The 20,001-nt window shown below is 51.9% G+C and overlaps 1 protein-coding gene across 1 annotated transcript in view; it reads right to left on the bottom strand.

The window, feature by feature from the left end:
- Window positions 1–19,961, bottom strand: part of QRICH2 (glutamine rich 2) — a 30,184-nt gene extending 10,223 nt beyond the window's left edge. The window contains exons 1-9 of the mRNA XM_070774043.1: window positions 17,171–19,961; window positions 16,905–16,994; window positions 15,211–15,270; window positions 14,680–14,790; window positions 8,867–11,648; window positions 7,534–7,619; window positions 6,336–6,433; window positions 5,728–5,842; window positions 329–589 (exon numbers count right to left, since the gene is read on the bottom strand). Coding sequence (XP_070630144.1) covers window positions 329–589; window positions 5,728–5,842; window positions 6,336–6,433; window positions 7,534–7,619; window positions 8,867–11,648; window positions 14,680–14,790; window positions 15,211–15,270; window positions 16,905–16,994; window positions 17,171–17,680 — 4,113 coding nt within the window. The 5' untranslated portion in view covers window positions 17,681–19,961. The remainder of the gene's footprint in view (window positions 1–328; window positions 590–5,727; window positions 5,843–6,335; window positions 6,434–7,533; window positions 7,620–8,866; window positions 11,649–14,679; window positions 14,791–15,210; window positions 15,271–16,904; window positions 16,995–17,170) is intronic.
- Window positions 19,962–20,001: the final 40 nt, after the last annotated feature.

Genomic DNA, 20,001 nt, shown 5'->3' with positions numbered 1-20,001 from the left:
GACCAGAAGACCAGTGTGAAGGAGCGGGCAACAAACCCTAAAGCTATGTCAGTGTCAGAGGCACGAGAATGGCTCTGCTTCACCCCTCCACCAGCTATGCTGTCCCCCTCCCACCGTGGACCCAGCTCTGCCCCCCAGTCCCCTGTCCCCAGGGCCAGCTTGATGGCTGCCCTCACTGTGACCCTACAGAAAGACCAGGCACTTTCGGGCGGTTGCTAAAGGGCTCCATCATGCAAAAGTGACCCAACATCCCTCCCCTGGGGACTCCCCAGGTGGCTCCTGGCGGGCAGTCACTTGCAGCTACCCAGGAGGGAGGCAGGGGCGTCACCTGACTCTGCAGCTTGGCCTTCTTGGAGGGCCGGGAGGCAGCCAGGTTGCTGACCATGTTCTGGAGCTGCTCGTAGCGCTGCACCAGCATGCTGACCTGGTGGCTCAGGTCCAGGCTGCAGGCCGGGCACGTGGCCTCAGGGTCGATCTGGCTGGGGGCCAGGGTAGTCAGGGTCTTGTGCGGGGCCATGTTCAAGCTCATGGACAGCAGCGTGGAGGACGAGGCCAGCATGTTCTCAATGATCGTCCTGAGCTTGTCTAACTGGGTGTGGGAGAGAGGGCGGGGAGAGAGGGCGGGTGCAGGGCAGTGAGCGAGTCACCACACAGTCACCGCCAGCCTTTCTGCCCTGACCTGCTGTGATCCAGGCAGTTGCTGGAGCCTCGGTGCCTCGCAGGGTATGCAGCTCATGGCAGGTGCTTGATGTCTGTCCATTAAACAGTGAACAGTGTTCCCAGGGAGGGGAGGGCAGGTGCTGATTAAGCCCTTGCAGGAAGGGGGCTTCTGTACCTTTCTCCAGCCAGCCCATTGGTGCAATGTGAGAATGTATCTCCTCTAGCTAAATCCCAGAGTGATGATGTCTGTCAGTCAGTCCACAAACACTTGAGGACCCTGGCAACACACGGGTCCTGCTCCAGGCCCTGGGCAGAGGAGCCGTGGGCTCACACATGCTCTCTCCCCATTTAGTGTGTAAATAAGAATAAGAGAACGTGATTTTCTAATGCCACCTGCAAAAACAGTCAACTCAAAATGGATTGAAGACCTACATGTAAAACCAAGACCATAAAACTCCTAGAAGAAAACAGGCAGGACACGTTTTGACATAAATTGTAGCAATAGGACTTCCCTGATGGTCCGCTGGAAGAATCCGCCTGCCAACGCAGGGGACATGGGTTTGATCCCTGATCCAGGAAGATCCCAGATGCTGTAGAGCAACTACCCCACCTGACACATCTGAGCCCATGGGCAGCAACTCTGAAGCCCATGTGCCTAGAGCCTGTGCTCTGCAACAAGAGAAGCCACTGCAGTGAGAAGCCTGTGCCCCGCAATGAAGAGTAGCCTCTGCTCACCGCAACTAGAGAAAGCCCACGAGCAGCAACGAAGACCCAGAGCAACCAAAAATAAATAAATTATAAAAAATAAATTGTAGCAATATTTTTTTATCTGCTTCCTAAGTCAAAGGAAATAAAAGCAAAAATAAACAAATGAGGCCTAGTTAAACTGAAAAGCTTTTGGACAGCAAAGGAAACCACCAACATAACCTATGGAATGGGAGAAAATATTTCCAAATGATCTGACTGATAAGGGGTTAATATCTAAAACATATAAACAGCTCATACAATTCAACATTTAAAAATCAAACAACCCGATTTAAAAATGGATGGATATCACCCTTATGGCAGAAAGCAAAGAGGAACTAAAGAACCTCTTGGTGAAAGTGAAAGAGGAGAGTGAAAAAGTTGGCTTAAAACTCAACACTCAAAAAACTAAGAACATGGCATCTGGTCCCATCACTTCATGGCAAATAAATGGGGAAACAATGGAAACAGTGAGAGACTTTATTTTCTTGGGCTCCAAAATCACTGCAGATGGTGTCTGCAGCCATGAAATTAAAAGATGCTTGCTCCTTGGAAGAAAAGCTATGACCAACCTAGACAGCATATTAAAAAGCAGAGACATTACTTTGCTGACAAAGGTCTGTCTAGTCAAAGCTATGGAGAAGGCAATGGCAACCCACTCCAGTACTCTTGCCTGGAAAATCCCATGGACGGAGGAGCATGGTAGGCTTCAGTCCATGGGGTCGCAAAGAGTTGGACACGACTGAGCAACTTCACTTTCACTTTTTACTTTCATGCATTGGAGGAGGAAATGGCAACCCGCTCCAGTGTTCTTGCCTGGAGAATCCCAGGGATGGCAGAACTTGGTGGGCTGCCATCTATGGGGCTGCACAGAGTTGGACATGACTGAAGTGACTTAGCAGCAGCAGTCAAAGCTATGGTTTTTCCAGTAGTCATGTATGGATGTGAGAGTTGGACTATAAAGAAAGCTGAGTGGTAAAGAATTGATGCGTGTGAAGTGTGGTGTTGGAGAAGACTCTTGAGAGTCCCTTAGACTGCAAGGAGGTCCAACCAGTCAATTCTTAAGGAGATCAGTCCTGAATATTCCTTGGAAGGACTGATGCTGAAGCTGAAACTCTAATACTTTGGCCACCTGATGCGAAGAGCTGACTCATTGGAAAAGACTCTGATGCTGGGTAAGATTGAAGGCAGGAGGAGAAGGGGACGACAGAGGATGAGATGGTTGAATGGCATCACTGACTCGATGGACATGAGTTTGAGCAAGCTCTGGGAGTTGGTGATGGACAGGGAAGCCTGGTGTGCTGCACTCCATAAGGTCGCAAAGAGTTGGACACAGCCGAGTGACTGAACTGAACTGAGAAGACCTAAGTAGACATTTTTTCCAAAGAAGGTATACAGATGGCCAGCAGGCACATGAAAAGATGCTCAACATCGCTACTTATTGGAGAAATGCAAGTCAAAACCACAATAAGATATCATCGCACACCTCTCAGAAAGGCTAGCATCAAAAAGTCTACAGGGAATGTAAATTGGTACAGTCACCATGGAAAACAGTACAGAGATTTCTAAAAACACTAAAAATAGAATTAGCATATGATCCAGCAATTCCACTCCTGGTTATGTATCTGAAGAAAATGAAAACATGAATTCAAAAAGATACACGCACCTCAATGTCCACAGCAGCACTAGTTATAATAACTAAGACATGGAGCAACCTAAGTTCCCACCAATAGATAAAGAAGACGTGGCTTATATATTAAAATGGAATACTGCTCAGTCATAAAAACCGAAATTTTGCCATTTGCAAAACAACTTGGATGGACCTCTAGAGAAGAGAATGGCTAACCACTCCAGTATTCTTGTTTGGAGAATTCCATGGACAGAGGAGCCTGGAGGCCTAGAGTCCATGGGTTTGCAAAGAGTCAGACATGAGTGAGCTTAAACTAACAGTTTCACTTCACTTTCATGGATGGACCTAGAGTATTATCCTTAGTGAAGTAAGTCAAAGACACATACTATATGTTGTCACTTACATGTAGAATCTAAAAAATAAACTAGTGAATACAGCAAACAGAAACAGACCCCATGGATCTAGAGAGCAAACCAGTGGTTACAGCTGGGGGAGGGCCGGGGAGGGACAAGATGGGGCGGGGATTAAGGGGTACAAACCACTGTATAAATGAACAGTGAAGCTATACTGTGCAGCACAGGGAAGCAGAGCCATTCTTTTATAATAACTTCCAATGGAGCATGTTGCTGTTTAGTCGTTTAGGATCGCCAATTCCTTATCCACATCTTCCTGTCCCAGGGATCGAACCCTTGTCTCCAGCTTGGCAGGCAGATTCTTTATCACTGAACCACCTGGGAAGCCCTCAGTGGAGTATAATTTGTAAAAATACTGAATCACTATGTTATACATTTGAAACTGATGTAATATTGTAGATCGACTATACTTCAATTAAAAAAGAGAGAGAACGTGACCAGTGCCACCACTGCAGGGGTCTCCCATGGCCTGGTGGGAACACACTCCTCCCACTGGCCCTCCTGCTCTCTTCTGGATCCCATGGTCCCAGTTTGTCCCCATAAAGGACTGGTCCTGGGTAGACACCAGGCCGCCCAAAGATCTGTGACATGTTGCCTGCCTCGGGGACAGGGGCTGAGCCAACCTAGGGCCCCCCTTCTTGGAAGCATGTGACATTGCAAGCCCTGGGGCAGGCCTTCTGGACCATGTGTGAGCGATAAGAAAGCTGACTGACACAGGGAACCCAGCCTGGTGTTCCGTGATGACCCAGAGGTGTGGAATGGGAGCGGGGAGGGAGGCGCCAGAGGGAGGGGCTGCTGCTGCGTCATTTCAGTCGGGTCCGATTCTGTGCAACCCCATAGACGGCAGCCCACCAGGCTCCGCTGTCCCTGGGATTCTCCAGGCAAGAACACTGGAGTGGGTTGCCATTTCCTTCCCCAAAGCATGAAAGTGAAAAGTGAAAGGGAAGTCGCTTAGTCGTGTCTGACTCTTCGTGACCCCATGGACTGCAGCCCACAAGGCTCCTCCGTCCATGGGATTTTCCAGGCAAGAGTACTGGAGTGGGGTGCCATTGCCTTCTCCAAGAGGGAGGGGAGATATATATATATATATATATAATTATGACTGATTTGTGTTGTTGTACAGCAGAAACCAACACCACATAGTAAAGCAATTATCCTCCAATTATAAAATAAACGAAAAAAAAAAAAGAAAGCCGACGGAATACAGAAGGGAAGAGAGATACAGCAGTATTTGAGAAAGATGGATAAGGAAAGGGACATGGAGGCAGACAGACACAAAAGACACAGAGGGCTTCCCTGGTGGTCCAGTGGTTAAGAATCTGCCTTGCAAAGCAAGGGACACCAGTTCGATCCCTGGTCCGGCAAGATCCCACATGCCAAGGAGCAACTAACCTGGTGCTCCATGACGACTGAGCCAGCATTCTAGAGCCACTCCTGAAGCCCGAGTGCCTTGAGCCTGCGCTCCGCGGCAAGAGAAGATGCTGCAGTGAGAATCCCTCGCACTGCATTCAAGAGTAGCCCCTGCTCAATGCAACTAGAGAAAGCCCTCGCATGCAGCCAAGAAGACCCAGCAAAGCCAATAAACAAAGAAAGAAATCTTTTTCAAAAAAGACACACAAGGACAGACAGGTAGTGGCCCAGGCCAGACTGGCGCCTTGGCCTTGAAGTTTGCCCTTCCCAATTTCCTCTACACGTCTGTGTTTTCACCCAGGCTCCTGTTGGCCTGAGCTCAGCATGACTTTTGCCACCAGAAGAGTTAACACTCTTCTGAAGAGTCAGGAGCTGGGCCTGCCTAGCAGCGGGTGGATGTCCTCCAGGTGTGGCCCTGGGGAGCCCCAGAGGTGGCAAAGCTCAGGCCTGAGCCTTGGAATAACACGTGACTCTCAAACACACCATCTACTGCCGTCCTATCCAAGACAGTCAGTCCTGGGTTGTGAAATGGTGCACACTGCCATCCTGGAAAACTTGGAGGGGGTCCTGAATGGGGCCTCTAGCATAAAAGGGTTCCCGATGTGAGCCCCCTGGGCCCATGACTTTGCCCATCTGATCCTTCTATGGGCACTCAGAGAGCTGGTCTGAGTCCAGACAGTCCTCACTGGGAACATTCTGGGGTGACCAACACTCACGATGTAAAGGCAGACACTCCCAGGAGAGTGAAAAGACAACCCCCAGAAAGGGAGAAAATACTTGCCCAGTATATATCGAATAAGCGTTTAGTATCCCCACCGCCCTCAGCCAGCTCTGAGAAGGGGCCTTGTCCCTGTGGCTGAAGGTCCTCACCTGATCCTGCAGGTAAATGGAGGCTTCGGAGACCGAATGTTCCATGCTGACCTTGCCCTTCTCTTGGCTCTCCCTCAGCTCGCCCAGCTCCTTCTCGATGTCGGCCATGGTGACTCTGTGCGCAAGATATGGTCCAGCCCACTACCTGCCCAGGGGCCAGGGCCCGCCATGGCCAAGCGCCAGCCGTCAAGGATGCAGGAGGCAGCCCGGTGCTCTTTCACATCCCCTCTCCAGGCTTGCCTAAAGCGTCCAAGGCCCTGCCTGCCGTGGAGGCGGGTGCCCAGCGTGCCTGGCTGAGAGGCTTCAAGGGGGTGAGGCCTGGCCCTGCACAGAGACTGTTCTGAGGGGCTCCAGCAAATGCTTTGAAGCCTCCAACTGTGGACAGAATCTAGGGAGCTTTTTGTCCGGGGAGAGGAGTGCTCTTCCAAGCCCTGGTGCTGAACTGTTTTAAGAACCTGGGAAACTTCCACTAGCAACCTGAACTAGGTACGGACAACCTGAAGAGCAGACGTGATCCGGATCAAAGATAGCAGTCGGCTCAGGAATGAGGGAACCAGCTGAGAACACGTGATGCCAGGACACAAGCTGTACTCGGCTGGGGATTTTACCTGAGGATACCCAGCTGCAGGTTCATTGGGCCACCTTTCTCCTCCTTTCCTATTTCTTTCTCCCCATGATCCTCCAGGATCTTGCTCATCTTCTCCATCTACAAATCCAATGGAAGAGCAGTGTCAGGCGGCCTTGAGATCTCTGCTTTCTGAATGTACCTCTGCAGGCCCAGCAAGCTCCTCCCTCATTCCCTAATCCTTTTCTTTTTTTTTCCATACCGTGAGGCTTGCGGGATCTTAGTTTCCTAACCAGGGATCGAACCCAGGCTGCTGGCAGCAAAAGCACAGAGTCCTAACCACTGGACCTCCAGGCAAGTCACCCCACCCCCTAATCCTAATCCAATCCTCTAGCAAAGCCTGAGGCCCCTTCCTGACATTCAGTCCATCTACCCCGTGGATGGAGATGCTGTTGCTTAGTCGCTCAGTTGTGTCTGACTCTTTGCGACCCCGTGGAGTGTAGCCCGCCAGGCTCTTCTGTCTATGGGAGCAAGAATACTGGAGTAGGTTGCCATGCCCTCCTCCAGGGGATCTTCCCAACCCAGGAATTGAACCAGGGTCTCCTGCATTGCAGGTGCATTCTTTACCACCTGAGCCACCAGGGAAGCCCGTGGATGTAGAGAGCTGGCATTAAGAGAACGACTGGGGATTTCCATGGTAGTCCAGTGATTAAAACTTCGCCTTCCAATGCAAGGGGTATGGGTTCAATCCCTGGGAGGGGAGCTAAGATTCCCACATGCCTCAGGGCCAGAAAACCAAAACATAAGAAGACAGAAGTAGTACTGTAACAAATTCAATAATGACTTTAAATATCATCCACATCAAAATAAAAACCTTAAACAGAGACAGAGAGAAGGACTGAAGACCTAACAGCCCCTCGCCATGACTGCTGGCCCCAGACAGTCCCACAAACTCCAAGGCTGCTCCAGGGACAGCAGGTGTTACTGGAAACGACCACACGTAATGAAAGGAGCCCAGGCCACCTTGCTGGCTCAATGGAATCTTAAGAGCTTTGAATGTCAGGTTTTCGATCCAGGAAAGAAACACACTGAAGCCTGGGGTGTGTTTCCCATCGGAGGGGACTGTAAAGTTCCACGTGATAGTAACGGAGGTGACAGGACTGTGTAGCCCATGAAAATGAAAATGGAAGGTGGGAGTGTTGGCATTGGAAGGCAAAGCAGATGGACCCTCCCTTACTTACTTTCGCTTGCTGTTGTCGAATTTCTTTGGCCAAGGCCTTTAAGGTCTTCAGCTGTTCCTGCAGGTCAGGGGGTATGGACTTCTTGACTATGGAGAACAGAGTCAGGAAAATCAGATTTCTAATGGCTCCCAATCCCAGCCTCACAATGAAGAACAACATGGATCATTTATCTGGCTTTTCCTGGGGGCTGGAGTGGAGAGAGGATGGGAAGAAAGGAGTGTCTTTTTAGGGCTCCCCTGGTGGCTCAGTGGTAAAGTATCCACCTGCAATGCAGGAGACATGGGTTCTATCCCTGGGTCAGGAAGATCCCCTGGAGGAGGAAATGGCAACTCACTCCAGTATTCTTGTCTGGAGAATTCCATGGACAGAGGAGCCTGGCGGGCTACAGTCCATGGGATTACATAAGAGTTGGACACAACTTAGCAACTCAACAATGACAACAAAATCCTTAGCCTTAAAAGTCCACCTAATGCTTAATATCCTAAAGGAAATTACCCATTTAACCCACAATTGCCACTCAAACCTTAATTCTCTGGGGCTAGAGCTGTGACTGTGCAAAGGTTAAGTTTAGTTTTTCAACATTCTCTCTCCCCATACAACCCAACACAGTCGTCTTCCTCTTGCTCAGCATTCTCCTGGCTGCTTTCCAGAGCCCAGCAGAGGCACAGGAACCTGCCTTCCTTCTCTTGAGGCAGCTTCACTCCTACTGGTTTAGTGTCATCCCTTGGACCCCGAGGGCTTCCCAGGCGGCTCAGTGGTAAAGAATCCACCTGCCAAGCAGGAGGTGTGTGTTTGATCCCTTGGTCAGGAAGAGCTCCTGGAAGAGGAAATGGCAACCCACTCCAGTATCCTTTTTCTTTCTTTCTTTTCAATATTTATCTATTTGGCTGCATTGGGTCTTAGTTGTAGAACTCAGGGTCTTTGTCGTGTGGCTCGAGGGCTTCTCTCTAGTTTTGGTGTGCGGGCTTAGTTGCCCTGCAGCGTGTGGGATCTAGTTCCCTGACCAGGGATCAGACCTGTGTTCCTCTGCACTGGAAGGCGGCTTCTTAACCGCTGGACCACCAGGGAAGTCCCCACTCCAGTATTCTTGCCTGGGAAATCCCATGGACAGAGGAACCTGGTGGGCTACAGTCCACGGGGCTGCAAAGAGTCAGACATAAGTTAGCGACTAAACACCAACAACTCGGACCCTTGAAGGCTATGGGAGAACCCAGAATGGCTGAGAATGGAAATGCCCTTTTCGGGGGTCTCAGGCAGAGGCTCAGGAGGAGAAAAGGATGAAATCAGCTGAGGAGGAGGACAATGGTCTCTCCTCTGTGCATGCAGCACCCACCCATCAGTGCCAGCAGGTACTGGATCTTCTCCAAGTCCGTTTGGCCAGCCTGTTCCTCATCCAGGTCCTTTATGTTCTCCTTAAGCTCCATGTAGAGGGCGATAATCTCTCCCATCATACGAAATGTTTCCACTGCTATGGGGAAGCTAGGAGCCAATTTATCCAGTGATTCACGTCTCTCACTCTGAGTATCACTCCTTTCGGATGAGCCTCGGTTCAGAGAGTCAAGGGAGTGTGTGCTCCTGGGAAAGGGGGCCTCTTGGCTTGGGGAAGTCTGAACAGAAACTCCAGGTTGACGTAAGACATATAGTTCTTTTGGACCCACACCTACCTGGACTTGCCGATCTACACCTTGATACCCTGGGCCACCATACATTAGGCCCTGGGAGTCTGGGATAGAGTCAGGAACAGCCTGGTCATGCTGCTCTGGTTCAGATGTTTCCAAATGCTGTTGATCCTGGGGTGCAGATCCTACAGCTGTGCTTAATGGTGTTGGGCCACGCTGCAGCAAACCTTGTCGATACATTTCTCGTAGTACCAAACCTTCTCGGTCTGTACCTGATGGTGTCAGACCTTGACTGGCTAGGAGTGATGACACCCGACCATACTGATCCCTGCCAGGAGCTGCCACACCTTGCTGGTATGGGCGTGGTGATGTAAAACTTTGAGAATTGGCACGGTATGTTGGAAGCCCGAGAAGCTCTGTGCCTGGTGGTATTATGCTTCGACCTGTGCCAGACTGCCTCCCCCAACGCGGATCTATCACAGGCTGAACCAAACCCTGCTGATCGGCACCAGGCTGCATGAAGCCATGTGGGTAGGCACCAGGTTGGATCAAACCACCTGGATAGGCACCAGTCTGGACTAGACCAGGAGGATATGCCCCAGGTGGGACCAAGCCAGGCATAGATATATTAGGTTGAAAAAAGCCATGTTGACCTCTATCAGGCTGTACTAAACCATACTGATCCACTTGAGGTTGTACCAACCCAGGCTGACCTGCACCGGGCTGCACCATACCAGCCTGGCCTACACCAGGCTGCACCACACCAGCCTGGGCTGCACCGGGCTGCACCGCACCAGCCTGGGCTGCACCAGGCTGGACCGCACCAGGCTGGCCTACACCGGGCTGCACCACACCAGCCTGGGCTGCACCGGGCTGCACCGCACCAGCCTGAACTGCACCGGGCTGGACCGCACCAGCCTGGGCTGCACCGGGCTGGACCGCACCAGGCTGGCCTACACCGGGCTGCACCGCACCAGCCTGGCCTACACCGGGCTGCACCGCACCAGGCTGGCCTACACCGGGCTGCACCGCACCAGCCTGGACTGCACCGGGCTGGACCGCACCAGCCTGGCCTGCACCGGGCTGGACCGCACCAGCCTGGCCTGCACCGGGCTGGACCGCACCAGCCTGGGCTGCACCAGATTGCACCAAACCAGGGTGACCTATATCAGGTTGCACCATACCAGGTTGACCTGCACCAGGCTGCACCAAACCTTGATGATACATTCTAGGTGGCACCAAACCTCGTGGATACATTCTAGGCTGCATGAAACCAGGGTGACCTATACCAGGTTGCACCAAACCTCGCGGATACATTTCAGGTTGCACCAAACCTCGCGGATACATTCTAGGCTGCATTATACCAGCCTGGCCTGCACCAGGCTGCACCACACCAGCCTGGCCTGCACCGGGCTGCACCACACCAGCCTGGCCTGCACCGGGCTGCACCACACCAGGCTGGCTTACACCAGGCTGCACCACACCAGCCTGGCCTGCACCGGGCTGCACCACACCAGGCTGGCTTACACCGGGCTGCACCACACCAGCCTGGCCTGCACCAGGCTGGATCATCTCATGCTGCTCTGTGCCAGGTTGTATGAAGCCAGATGTTCCCAAACTGGGCTGTACAAAAACTTGCTGATCCATGGGATATATTACAAATCCATGCTGATCTACACCAAGAGGTTCCACTCCAGACTGATACGTGCCAAGTGGTCCCACACCACTCTCGTCCATTCCAGGAAGCTGATATGTGCTAAGCGGAACTGTACCAGGCTGATCTGTACTAGGCTGTTCTGATCCTGGCTGATCTCTACCAGGTACCACTGGTGGCACCGCATCACTCTGAGCCATGCCAGCTAGTACCAATTCCTGCTCATCCATTCCAGGCAGCATCACTCCAACCTGATCCACACTGATGGGAACCATGCCAGGCACATAAGCGCTGGGATACAGCAAATCAAGCTGATCCGAGTCAAACGATCCGAATCCATATTGATCTGGCCTTGCATAGAGGTGGCCTTGGCTTGTGAACACTCCCCTGTGCTGATCTGGGGACACCTGAGTGTGTCGATCTCTGGGCAAGGACACATCCTGATACACTGGGCCAAGGTGGGTATCCCGTTCATCTCTTCGTAGATGCCCTGAGCTGTGCTGCTCTCTAGACCGGTGGCGATCTGGCTCTGCCCTCAACTGGGACATAGATGGCGGATGGGGTCTGGCCAGGCCAGCTTCATCACGGGCCCTTAAGTGCTGTTCTCTAGCCGGAAACCCAGTGGCAGAGGAAACTCTGCTTCGTTCCCTGCCAGAAGGCCCATCGAAGGGGTATCCTATGCCGCTAGTTCCTGAAAAGGTCTTGTCTGTGATGAAACCAGCAGAGTCTATAGCCTGGTCAACACTTGGGTACTTTGTGGAGACTCCACTTGCAATTAGGTCACTTGATGTTATGGAACTCTGTCTTTTGCGCCGCTGAAGTCCTGTTGTTGACTCTGAGATCTGGTGAAAGAGGAAGAAAGAAATCAGTGACTCTAAGGAAAAAGTACTCATGGTAGGAGTCAGAGGGTAGGAAGTCTGGGGTGTCCGATGAAGGTGATTTAGAGCCCTTGGGGAGAAAACAAGCACCCTTACAAAACTAAGCTGGACACAAAGACTGACTTTAACATCCTTGAAAGACAGTTCTCCAGATTTTTGAGTCTGTACATTTGTAAATGGTATCCTTATATGTAATTTTCCTCATAGAAGACAGGAGCAGGGAGCCCGCTGGTGGCCCACTAGTTAAGAATCCATATGCCAGTGCAGGGGACATGGGTTTGATCCCTGGTCTGGGAAGATTCACATATCGCGAGGCAGCTAAACCTGCACAGCACCACTACTGAAGCCCATGGGCATAGATGGCCCATGCACCACAACAAGAGAAGGCACCGCAGTGAGAAACCCACGCACTGCAGCTAGAGAATATTCCCCACTCGCCACAGCTAGAGAAAGGCCACACGTAGCAATGAAGACTCACCACAGCCAAACTATAAAGTAGAAAAAAAGTGGGGGGGGAAACCTGCTAAATCACGTGATCAACTCCAACTTTTACTGAGTCTACAAATAAAGGACATGAGTAATTGATTGAGTTTACAATATAAAGTCTCCTCCACCATTGACCCATGGCTGGCAGTAGAAGTGTGCACAGTAGGGAAAGTGAACCGTGTATTTAAAATGCAAAGCACAAACTCAGAAACTCTAAAGACAGGAATTGTCCGTATTGACTCTCACAAAAGAACAGGCATACATGTACAAAGACAGAGTCTGAGGCATTGTTTATGAAAACAGATTATCTACAGGGGACCAAGAGGCCTCCCTGGTGGTCTAGTGGTTGAGATTCCATGCTTCTGGACTTCCTTGGTCCAGTGCTAAAGAATCTGCCTGCCAATGCAGGGAACACTATTGATCCCTGGTCCAGAAGATTCCACATGCCGTGGAGCAACCTAAGCTCATGTGCCACAGCTACTGGGCCCGCACTCTAGAGCCTGGCTCTGCCATGTGAGAAGCCACCACAGTGAGAAGCCCGCGCAACTAGAGAACAGCCCTCACTCACTGAAACGAGAGAAAGACTGCACGCAGCAACAAAGACCCAGTGCGGTCAAGAATAAACCAAATTCTAAAAGAAGATGAATCATGGGAGGGAGTCAACTCTATTTTACAGAAGATTCTTTAAGACCTCTCCCCTAGGGATGCAAGTGATACAAGAATTTCTTGAAGAAGTACCATGAGGAGGAGGAGGAAGGAGAGAAAAAGAAGGTGGGAGAGAAGCATCAGCAGCACCTCCGGGCAAAGCTGCGAAGACCTGCCCCGTCGGCCATCAGAACACACCCTTGGGAACAAGCGGTCAGTGTCCTTCCATACTCAGGTTCTGGGATGAGCATCTTCCACGTGGATTCTGAGCTCCTTGAACTGCAGTTGCTACATGGACAGTGTCCTTCCTCACGTCTGCGTCTCCAAGCATGGAATCTATTCCTCTGTACTCATCACACCACCCCGCCACCCCCTGTACTCACATCCAAGCCTCAATCCTGTCTGTCTACTCATGATGCAGGCAGTATACCTCACAATCACCTTAGAGTTACTGCCAACAAGGCAAAAAAAAATAAAATAAAATTGGGCTCAAGCGTGTTGTATTTCCTCAGCTTGAGAGAGTGAAACTCTCCACTGCTTTCATTATGATTACTAACTGACTCTTGCTTCTCAAAAATTAATATTTATATTTATTCTCATCTGCTTCTGGGGCTGTTCATGATTCTGAGCAACCGTCAGAACCCTGACACTTTCTTACTTCTGGACAAGTAAAAAGTCTAGAGGCGCTTCTGTCGAGGCTTATTTTTAGGTCTTGCAGGTGTCTTCTGCTGGCACCCCCAAAAATGTGCTGCTCACTCAAAACACAGAATAGTGATATGTGGGTAAATGCAAAAAAGCTTTGGCTTAAAAAAAGTGACAGTGAAAGCAGAGGCCACCTTTTTATAGGCTGGTCACTTGGTTTGCAGGCTCTTCTTTGAACTCTCTGATGCTGCTTTACTCGAAGAGGGCCCTGAACTCAGAAAACATGGAGACTAGAAGGGTGTCTTTGTACCAAGACGGTATTTGGCGCACCCCAGATGGCCACTTGGTGGCGCCAAAGGGCCCACTCTCTTTCCCCTGCTTGTCGGTCCATCCGTGGGACCCTTTCTGAGGAATCCAGATACACAAAGTCAGAGGAAGGGGAATGTCAAGACCAAAAGGGCACCTGATCCTTGTCCTTGAGGGTTATTTGAAAATACCCACTTTATTCCGATGAAGAAAGCTTGGTTTGGTTACCCTATGCACTGCCTCGAGGCAGATGCCACCCGTGTGTACAAGTCACCATGAGCAAAAGGCTCCCTGAACGGGTTTTATTTCCATGGTTGGTCACCTTTGTGCACTGATAGTGAAAGGACTCGTGCGTTTTAGGACAGACTTTAAAGGAACTTTGAAAAGCTAGGAAAGCAAATCAAATCTATGCTCTGGGGACTTCTCTGGTGGTTCAGTGGCCGAAACTCTATGCTCCCAATGCAGGGGGCCTGGATTCGATCCCTGGTAGGGGAACTAGATCCCACGTGCTGCAACTAAAAATATTTCACATGCCGCAACCAGGATCTGATGCAGCAAATAAATATTTTTTAAAAACAAAACAAACAAAATCCGGTTTTGAGAAACAAGTTCTCTCCTCCGTTGCTCGTGGAACTCCAAATCAGAACCACAACCACAAAAGGCAATTTGGGCCAAAGCTAGCCAAACTATAAACATGGATTCTGTTTCTAGGAATTTACCCTATGAATACCTTCACTTGTGTGAATGTCACATTAGAGCAGGGTTCCTTATAAGATTGGGGAAAAACATTAAAACTATCCGTAATATTAATAGAAAACTCATGAAGGAAATTATAAACATCCGCATAACAGAACACTGTGAGGTTCAGGGGCCCCTTCCAAGACTGCCCACCCCCAGGACCCCCACCCTTATTTACTGTTTGTGAGCCCTTCCAGCCATCAGTAATCGCCTGCTCCAGCTCTTCCCAGGTGACCATGGTGGCCTCTTCTGAAGACGGCATCACACTCAGCTTCCGGTTTAATAATTCCTGACAGTGAAAAGACAACACGCACAGACAAGCACACACACACACCGAACACACACAACACACACACCCCTCGTTTAATCCCAGGACGCTTTAGGAACAGAACAGGACAGGACAGGACGGGGTGGGTCCTTCCGAAGCCCCAAGGAGAAGTGCTGTCCTTCAGGAAACCAGTGAATTGTGGGCGGCTGGTTTCATGTCCCGTGTGGGCCCCAGATGGACCTATGAGCAGGGAAGGGATGTTCCCACATGCCAGGGATGGCACCCCAAGAGGCAGGGGACATACATCACCCTTCACTCTAGGGTGGGACGCCTGGGGTGGGAATCTGGGTGAGCCCGGGAGAGGGGCCAGGCTCTCGGCAACCATCCTACGCCCTAACCCCCTCTCTCACCACCCTTTCCCGCAGAACTGGCTGATATTACCAGGACTTCGTCCTTTTCTCTAATTATCCTCTCCAGTTCTTCAATCCGTTGAAGGAGGTGCTGGAAGAAGAGTTCAAAGATTGAGGATCAAAACAGCCCCTCCAGCAGCCCCTACACACACATACACACATACACACACACACGCACGGCAGAAGAGGAAAGGAGGTCCTTGGGTCCTAGAGGAGCCCAAGGTACAGAGAAGCTTGCCAAGCCAGGCTCCCCATTCTCTTCCCAGCCAACAAGAGGAAGGGACATGGGGCGTGGTGAGTGGTACCCGAGGGCTGCGTGCCTTGGACAAAAATGGTGTGGGGGTGGGACCCTTTCTTTGGTCCCAGGATGCATTTCACACAACCCACTAGTGGGACTTTGCAATCAGACTGACCTCACCTCTCAAGAACAAAGATGACTGGGTGTCTGAAAGTCCGCACTGTTTAAAGGGGAAAGTGCCTCTGAAGGATCAAAGCAAATCGCTGCCACTTAAAGCGGCTCCTGCGGGCTTCCCAGGTGGCTCAGTGGTACAGAATCCGCCTGCCAATGCAGGAGACGCAGGTTCAATCCCTGGGTCAGGAAGACTCCCTGGAACAGGAAACGGCAACCCTCTCCAGTATTCTCGGCTGGGAAATTCCTTGGACAGAGGAGCCTGGTGGACTACAGTCCATGGCGTTGTAAAATGTTGGACACAACTTAGCAAAACAACAAGTGGCTCCTTAGAACTTCGGCAAACCTTCAGAAACAACGAATCTAAAGGTAAGACAGCCTTTAGTCTAAAGGCCAGAGACAAAACCCAAATCTAAAAATGTGCTTGGTCGCTTCAGTTGTGTCTGACTCTTTGCGACCCCATGGACCGTAGCCTGCCAGGCTCCCGTGTCCCTGGGGTTTTCCTGGCAAGAATACTGGAGTAGGTTGCCATGCCCTCCTCCAGGGGATCTTCCTGACCCAGGGATCAAACCTGGGCCTCCTGCACTGCAGGGGGATTCTTTACTGCTGAGCCACTGGAGAAGCCACAAACCTAAAACCACCGCAACTTTAAAAAGAAAAGCTTCCCAGAGCAAAAATGAGTCTGGCTGGGGGCTGGAGGCCTGAGATGAAATGGGCACATAGGCCTGGTGGCGAGTCCCCTCTAGGGTCTCGGTGACCTCCTCCTTTGAGCTTTTCTTCTCCCTCAAGTCTCTCTTCTCAGCCTGGGCTGAGAAGAAACCTCTCTTCTATCCCTGGGCTTCCTCCTAATTGCTCCTCCTTCTTCCAGCTCTAATCCCGGGCTCAGCCTCATATGGGCCTGAAACAGGAGCCTGGCCTGGTATCTCCTGGAACTGAAACGTGCCAGGACTCTGCTGTTCATTGGGAAATGCTTAGCTCAGGACTTCTGGCTTCTCTCTCCAAGGAAACAAAGATCCAAGTGAGAGAGGTGTTGCCTGGGGGGCTGTGGGTGGTGACTCATAACCCTCTGCGTTCTAGCTCCCTTTTCTTGGACCAAACTTCTATCCCTCAACACCTACCACCTTGCTCCTTTATTCTAGTTTAAAGGAAAGTCACTTAAAGAACATTCTGAGTTCTTGGGCCCTCTCTGGGTCTGTTCAGGATGCATGGGTGTCTGACAAGTGGTGGGTGAGCCCCGGGTAAACAGAGGGGAGGAAGGAGGCTGCCCAGGAAGGGGGTCACTCAGCTTCCCAAGGTGGAGTCCCTGCCACCCTCACCTCGGGCTGCAACTCAGGCTGCTCCTTCTTTCGATGGGCTTCCTTCAAAATTTTCATGTCTTCCATGAGGTCCTGGAGCAGCTCGGGGCCCTGCGAGGTAGAAAACGAGCCGTGGGGCTCCTGGCCTGGGCCTGGCCGTCCCACGCCTCCAGGCTCCAGGCTCCGGGCTCCGGGACTCCTCCCAGGAGCGAGTCTCAGAAGCTCAGTTCCCTGGGGGCGGGGCGCTGGAGAGCGGCCTGGAGGGGGCGGACCGCCCGCACACCCACCTGGAAGACCGGCTTGCTGTCCCTCTTGCCTTTCGTCGGCCCTGTCTGCCCCTTCTCCTGCGTGAGCAGGGCCAAATCCTTCGTTTCCAGCCAGTCGCGGTCGTCCAGCCCGCCAGTCTGGGTGGGGAAGTGCTGCACGTGCGCCACGATGGCCTGCACCTGGCTCCCCATGGTCTTGAGCTGCCGGCCGAGGTCCTGGACCTGGCCGCCCAGGTCCTTCACCTGGGTCTCCAGCGTCTGCGCCCTGGCCACGCTGCTCCTTCGCCTCTCTTTGGGCGCCGGCAGCTGCGGGGTGCTGGTCGACACCCGCGGGGACTCAATGGAGCGACTCTGGTCGAGCATCGGAGACTGGAAGTCGATCCGCGTATCCTGCAGGTTAAGGCTCTTGAGCATGGCCACGAGGAGCGTGTGCAGGGCCGTGAAGTTGACGGCGCCCACCTCCGGGGTGCCGATGGCGAGGTCGGCCAGCTCCCGGAGGGAGACCGAGGGGGCCGCCGTCGCGGGCGGCATCGTTGCGCCTTCTCGGGCGGCCCTGCCCGCCTTAATGCTTGCCCCGCCTCCGGGGCCTTTCCGAGCCCCTGAGAGGCCCCGGGGCGCCGCTGCCCCTGGGTTCAGCCGCTCTGGGCACCAGTCTCGGTCTGGAGCCTCTCTGGAGGATGGAGAGGTAGCGCCCGGCCACTAGGCTTCCCACTCTTCGCTCCCGGGAAACTCGGGTCCCGGGACAGCAGAGCCTCTGCCGTCAGCCCGCCGCCATCCGATCACTGAGCTCGAACTCAGGAGTGCAGTGTCCAGGCGGCTGGCGGACGTTTGGAACGAAGTTCGTGGCCCCGTTCGCTGCCCGGTTGTAGGGGACCCCACGCGCATTCGGGGGATTCCACGGAAGAATGCGCCTCGCGGAGAGTTGGCCTCTGCGAGGAGACCTGCCGGTCCTTGAAGCCACCCGCCCCAAGGAGAGCCTGTTCTAATGGGTCGGAAAAGCCCTGGTCACACCCCAAAGAGCCACCAATTTTTGTTCTCAGTAAACGACCCCCACCCCCATCCAGGGAACACATCAATTTGGGGGTAAGAGGGTGGAGGCCCCCTAAGGCCCACCTAGATTCCAGCTGATTCACTCGGGGAGGAGGGGGGCGGGGCAGGTGGTATCACAGTAATGCAAAGATTTAAGTTAAAGGCCCCATGGCCACTGGGTTTTGTGTGTTCCCTTCACAGAGCAGTGGCAATCCCAGAGACACAGTCGTGAGACCTTGGCCCCTCGGGCACAGTTCCCATATCTTTGCTGAATCAGAAGGGAAGGTAACTTAAAGACTAGTCACAGTATCCAGGTGGTTCCAGTTAGCCACCAGCTGACAGAACTTTCTGTGCTGCTCTGGCCTTGCTTAGAACAGACTCACGTGGTCACGTGCCAGCATCTCCCCTGGTTACAAGGCAGGGCCGATGAGATAAGATCAGGGGGAAAGTGATGCTCTCAGCAACTGAGGCTTATTCTCCCATACCAGAGTCTCCCAGGAAATGGGTACCGCTTGCAGTGTTTACCTTCCAGATAAAGAAAACCTGCACCGGCACTTATACTAGATATTATTTTCACTACTTTTCAAAGTCAAATTTTTAGTTTGAACTGGTTCCTCCATGTTTATTCCCTACCCCCCTCCAAAATAAAAGCAGTGTTTCTTGGAAATGGAGTTAAACCAGTCTGTAACCTCCATGAGGGTTAACCACCCAAGGATTTTTGTTCACTATTATATTCCCAGAGCCGGACACAACAGGCCTTCAGATGGGTTGCTGAGATCAGAACAAATTATTCAGACCTCCCTGGTGGTCCAGTGGTTAGGACTCTGCGTGTCCACTGCAGGGGGCACGGGTTCGATCCCTGGTTGGGGAACGAAGATCTCACATGCTGCAAGGAGTGGCCAAAAAATAGGGGGAAAAAATTCTTTGCAGTCTTTTGTGCATACACTCCTACATTAGAAAACATAAAGCCAGGTCACAGAGTCATAGCTGAAGCTTTTGGATTAAGCGTCGGCTGTACTGGAGGGTGAGATGTGTGGGCTTGCTGCTGCTGCTGACTCTGTGCGACCCCATAGATGGCAGCCCACGAGGTTCCCCCGTCCCTGGGATTCTCCAGGCAAGAACACTGGAGTGGGTTGCCATTTCCTTCTCCAATGCATGAAAGTGAAAAGTGAAGTCGCTCAGTCGTGTCCGACTCTTAGCGACCCCATAGACGGCAGCCCACCAGGCTCCCCTGTCCCTGGGATTCTCCAGGCAAGAACACTGGAGTGGGTTGCCATTTCCTTCTCCAATGCATGAAAGTGAAAAGTGAAAGTGAAGTCACTCAGTCGTGCCCGACTCTTAGCGACCCCACGGACTGCAGCCTACCAGGCTCCTCCGTCCATGGGATTTTCCAGGCAAGAGTACTGGAGTGGGGTGCCATCGCCTTGGACTCACCAAATGCCAATGCAAAGGGCTTATTCTAATACACTCCAATTCTAATCCCAGCAAATGTACACTTAAATGCTTCTGTTAAATAAGTACATTTAAAATCTCTCTTGGAGACACAGAGAACACTCACAGGAGTTATAAATGGAATTTGGGGTTGAAAAGGACCTTGGCTTTCGATTCCAAACCTCCCCTTTGACAGCTGATGAGAGAGACCCGGGAAGGGTCACTGGCCCAACCTCCAGGACAAAACCAGTTTGCTGAGTAACAGCAGTCCACGGCACTTCCTCTACAACCACAGGAATTATTTCACAATTAAGTTCTTTTCTCAAGATCCTCCTACTTGGACTCTTAACAGAAGGCAACTTTTTTGTGTGCTTGAGAAAGGGAATGTGCTC

This window comes from Bos indicus, chromosome 19 (genome assembly GCF_029378745.1).
Source record: "Bos indicus isolate NIAB-ARS_2022 breed Sahiwal x Tharparkar chromosome 19, NIAB-ARS_B.indTharparkar_mat_pri_1.0, whole genome shotgun sequence".
Lineage (NCBI taxonomy): Eukaryota > Metazoa > Chordata > Mammalia > Artiodactyla > Bovidae > Bos > Bos indicus.
The sequence above is the reverse complement of the archived record's forward strand: the minus strand, read 5'-3'. Positions and strand labels throughout refer to the sequence as shown.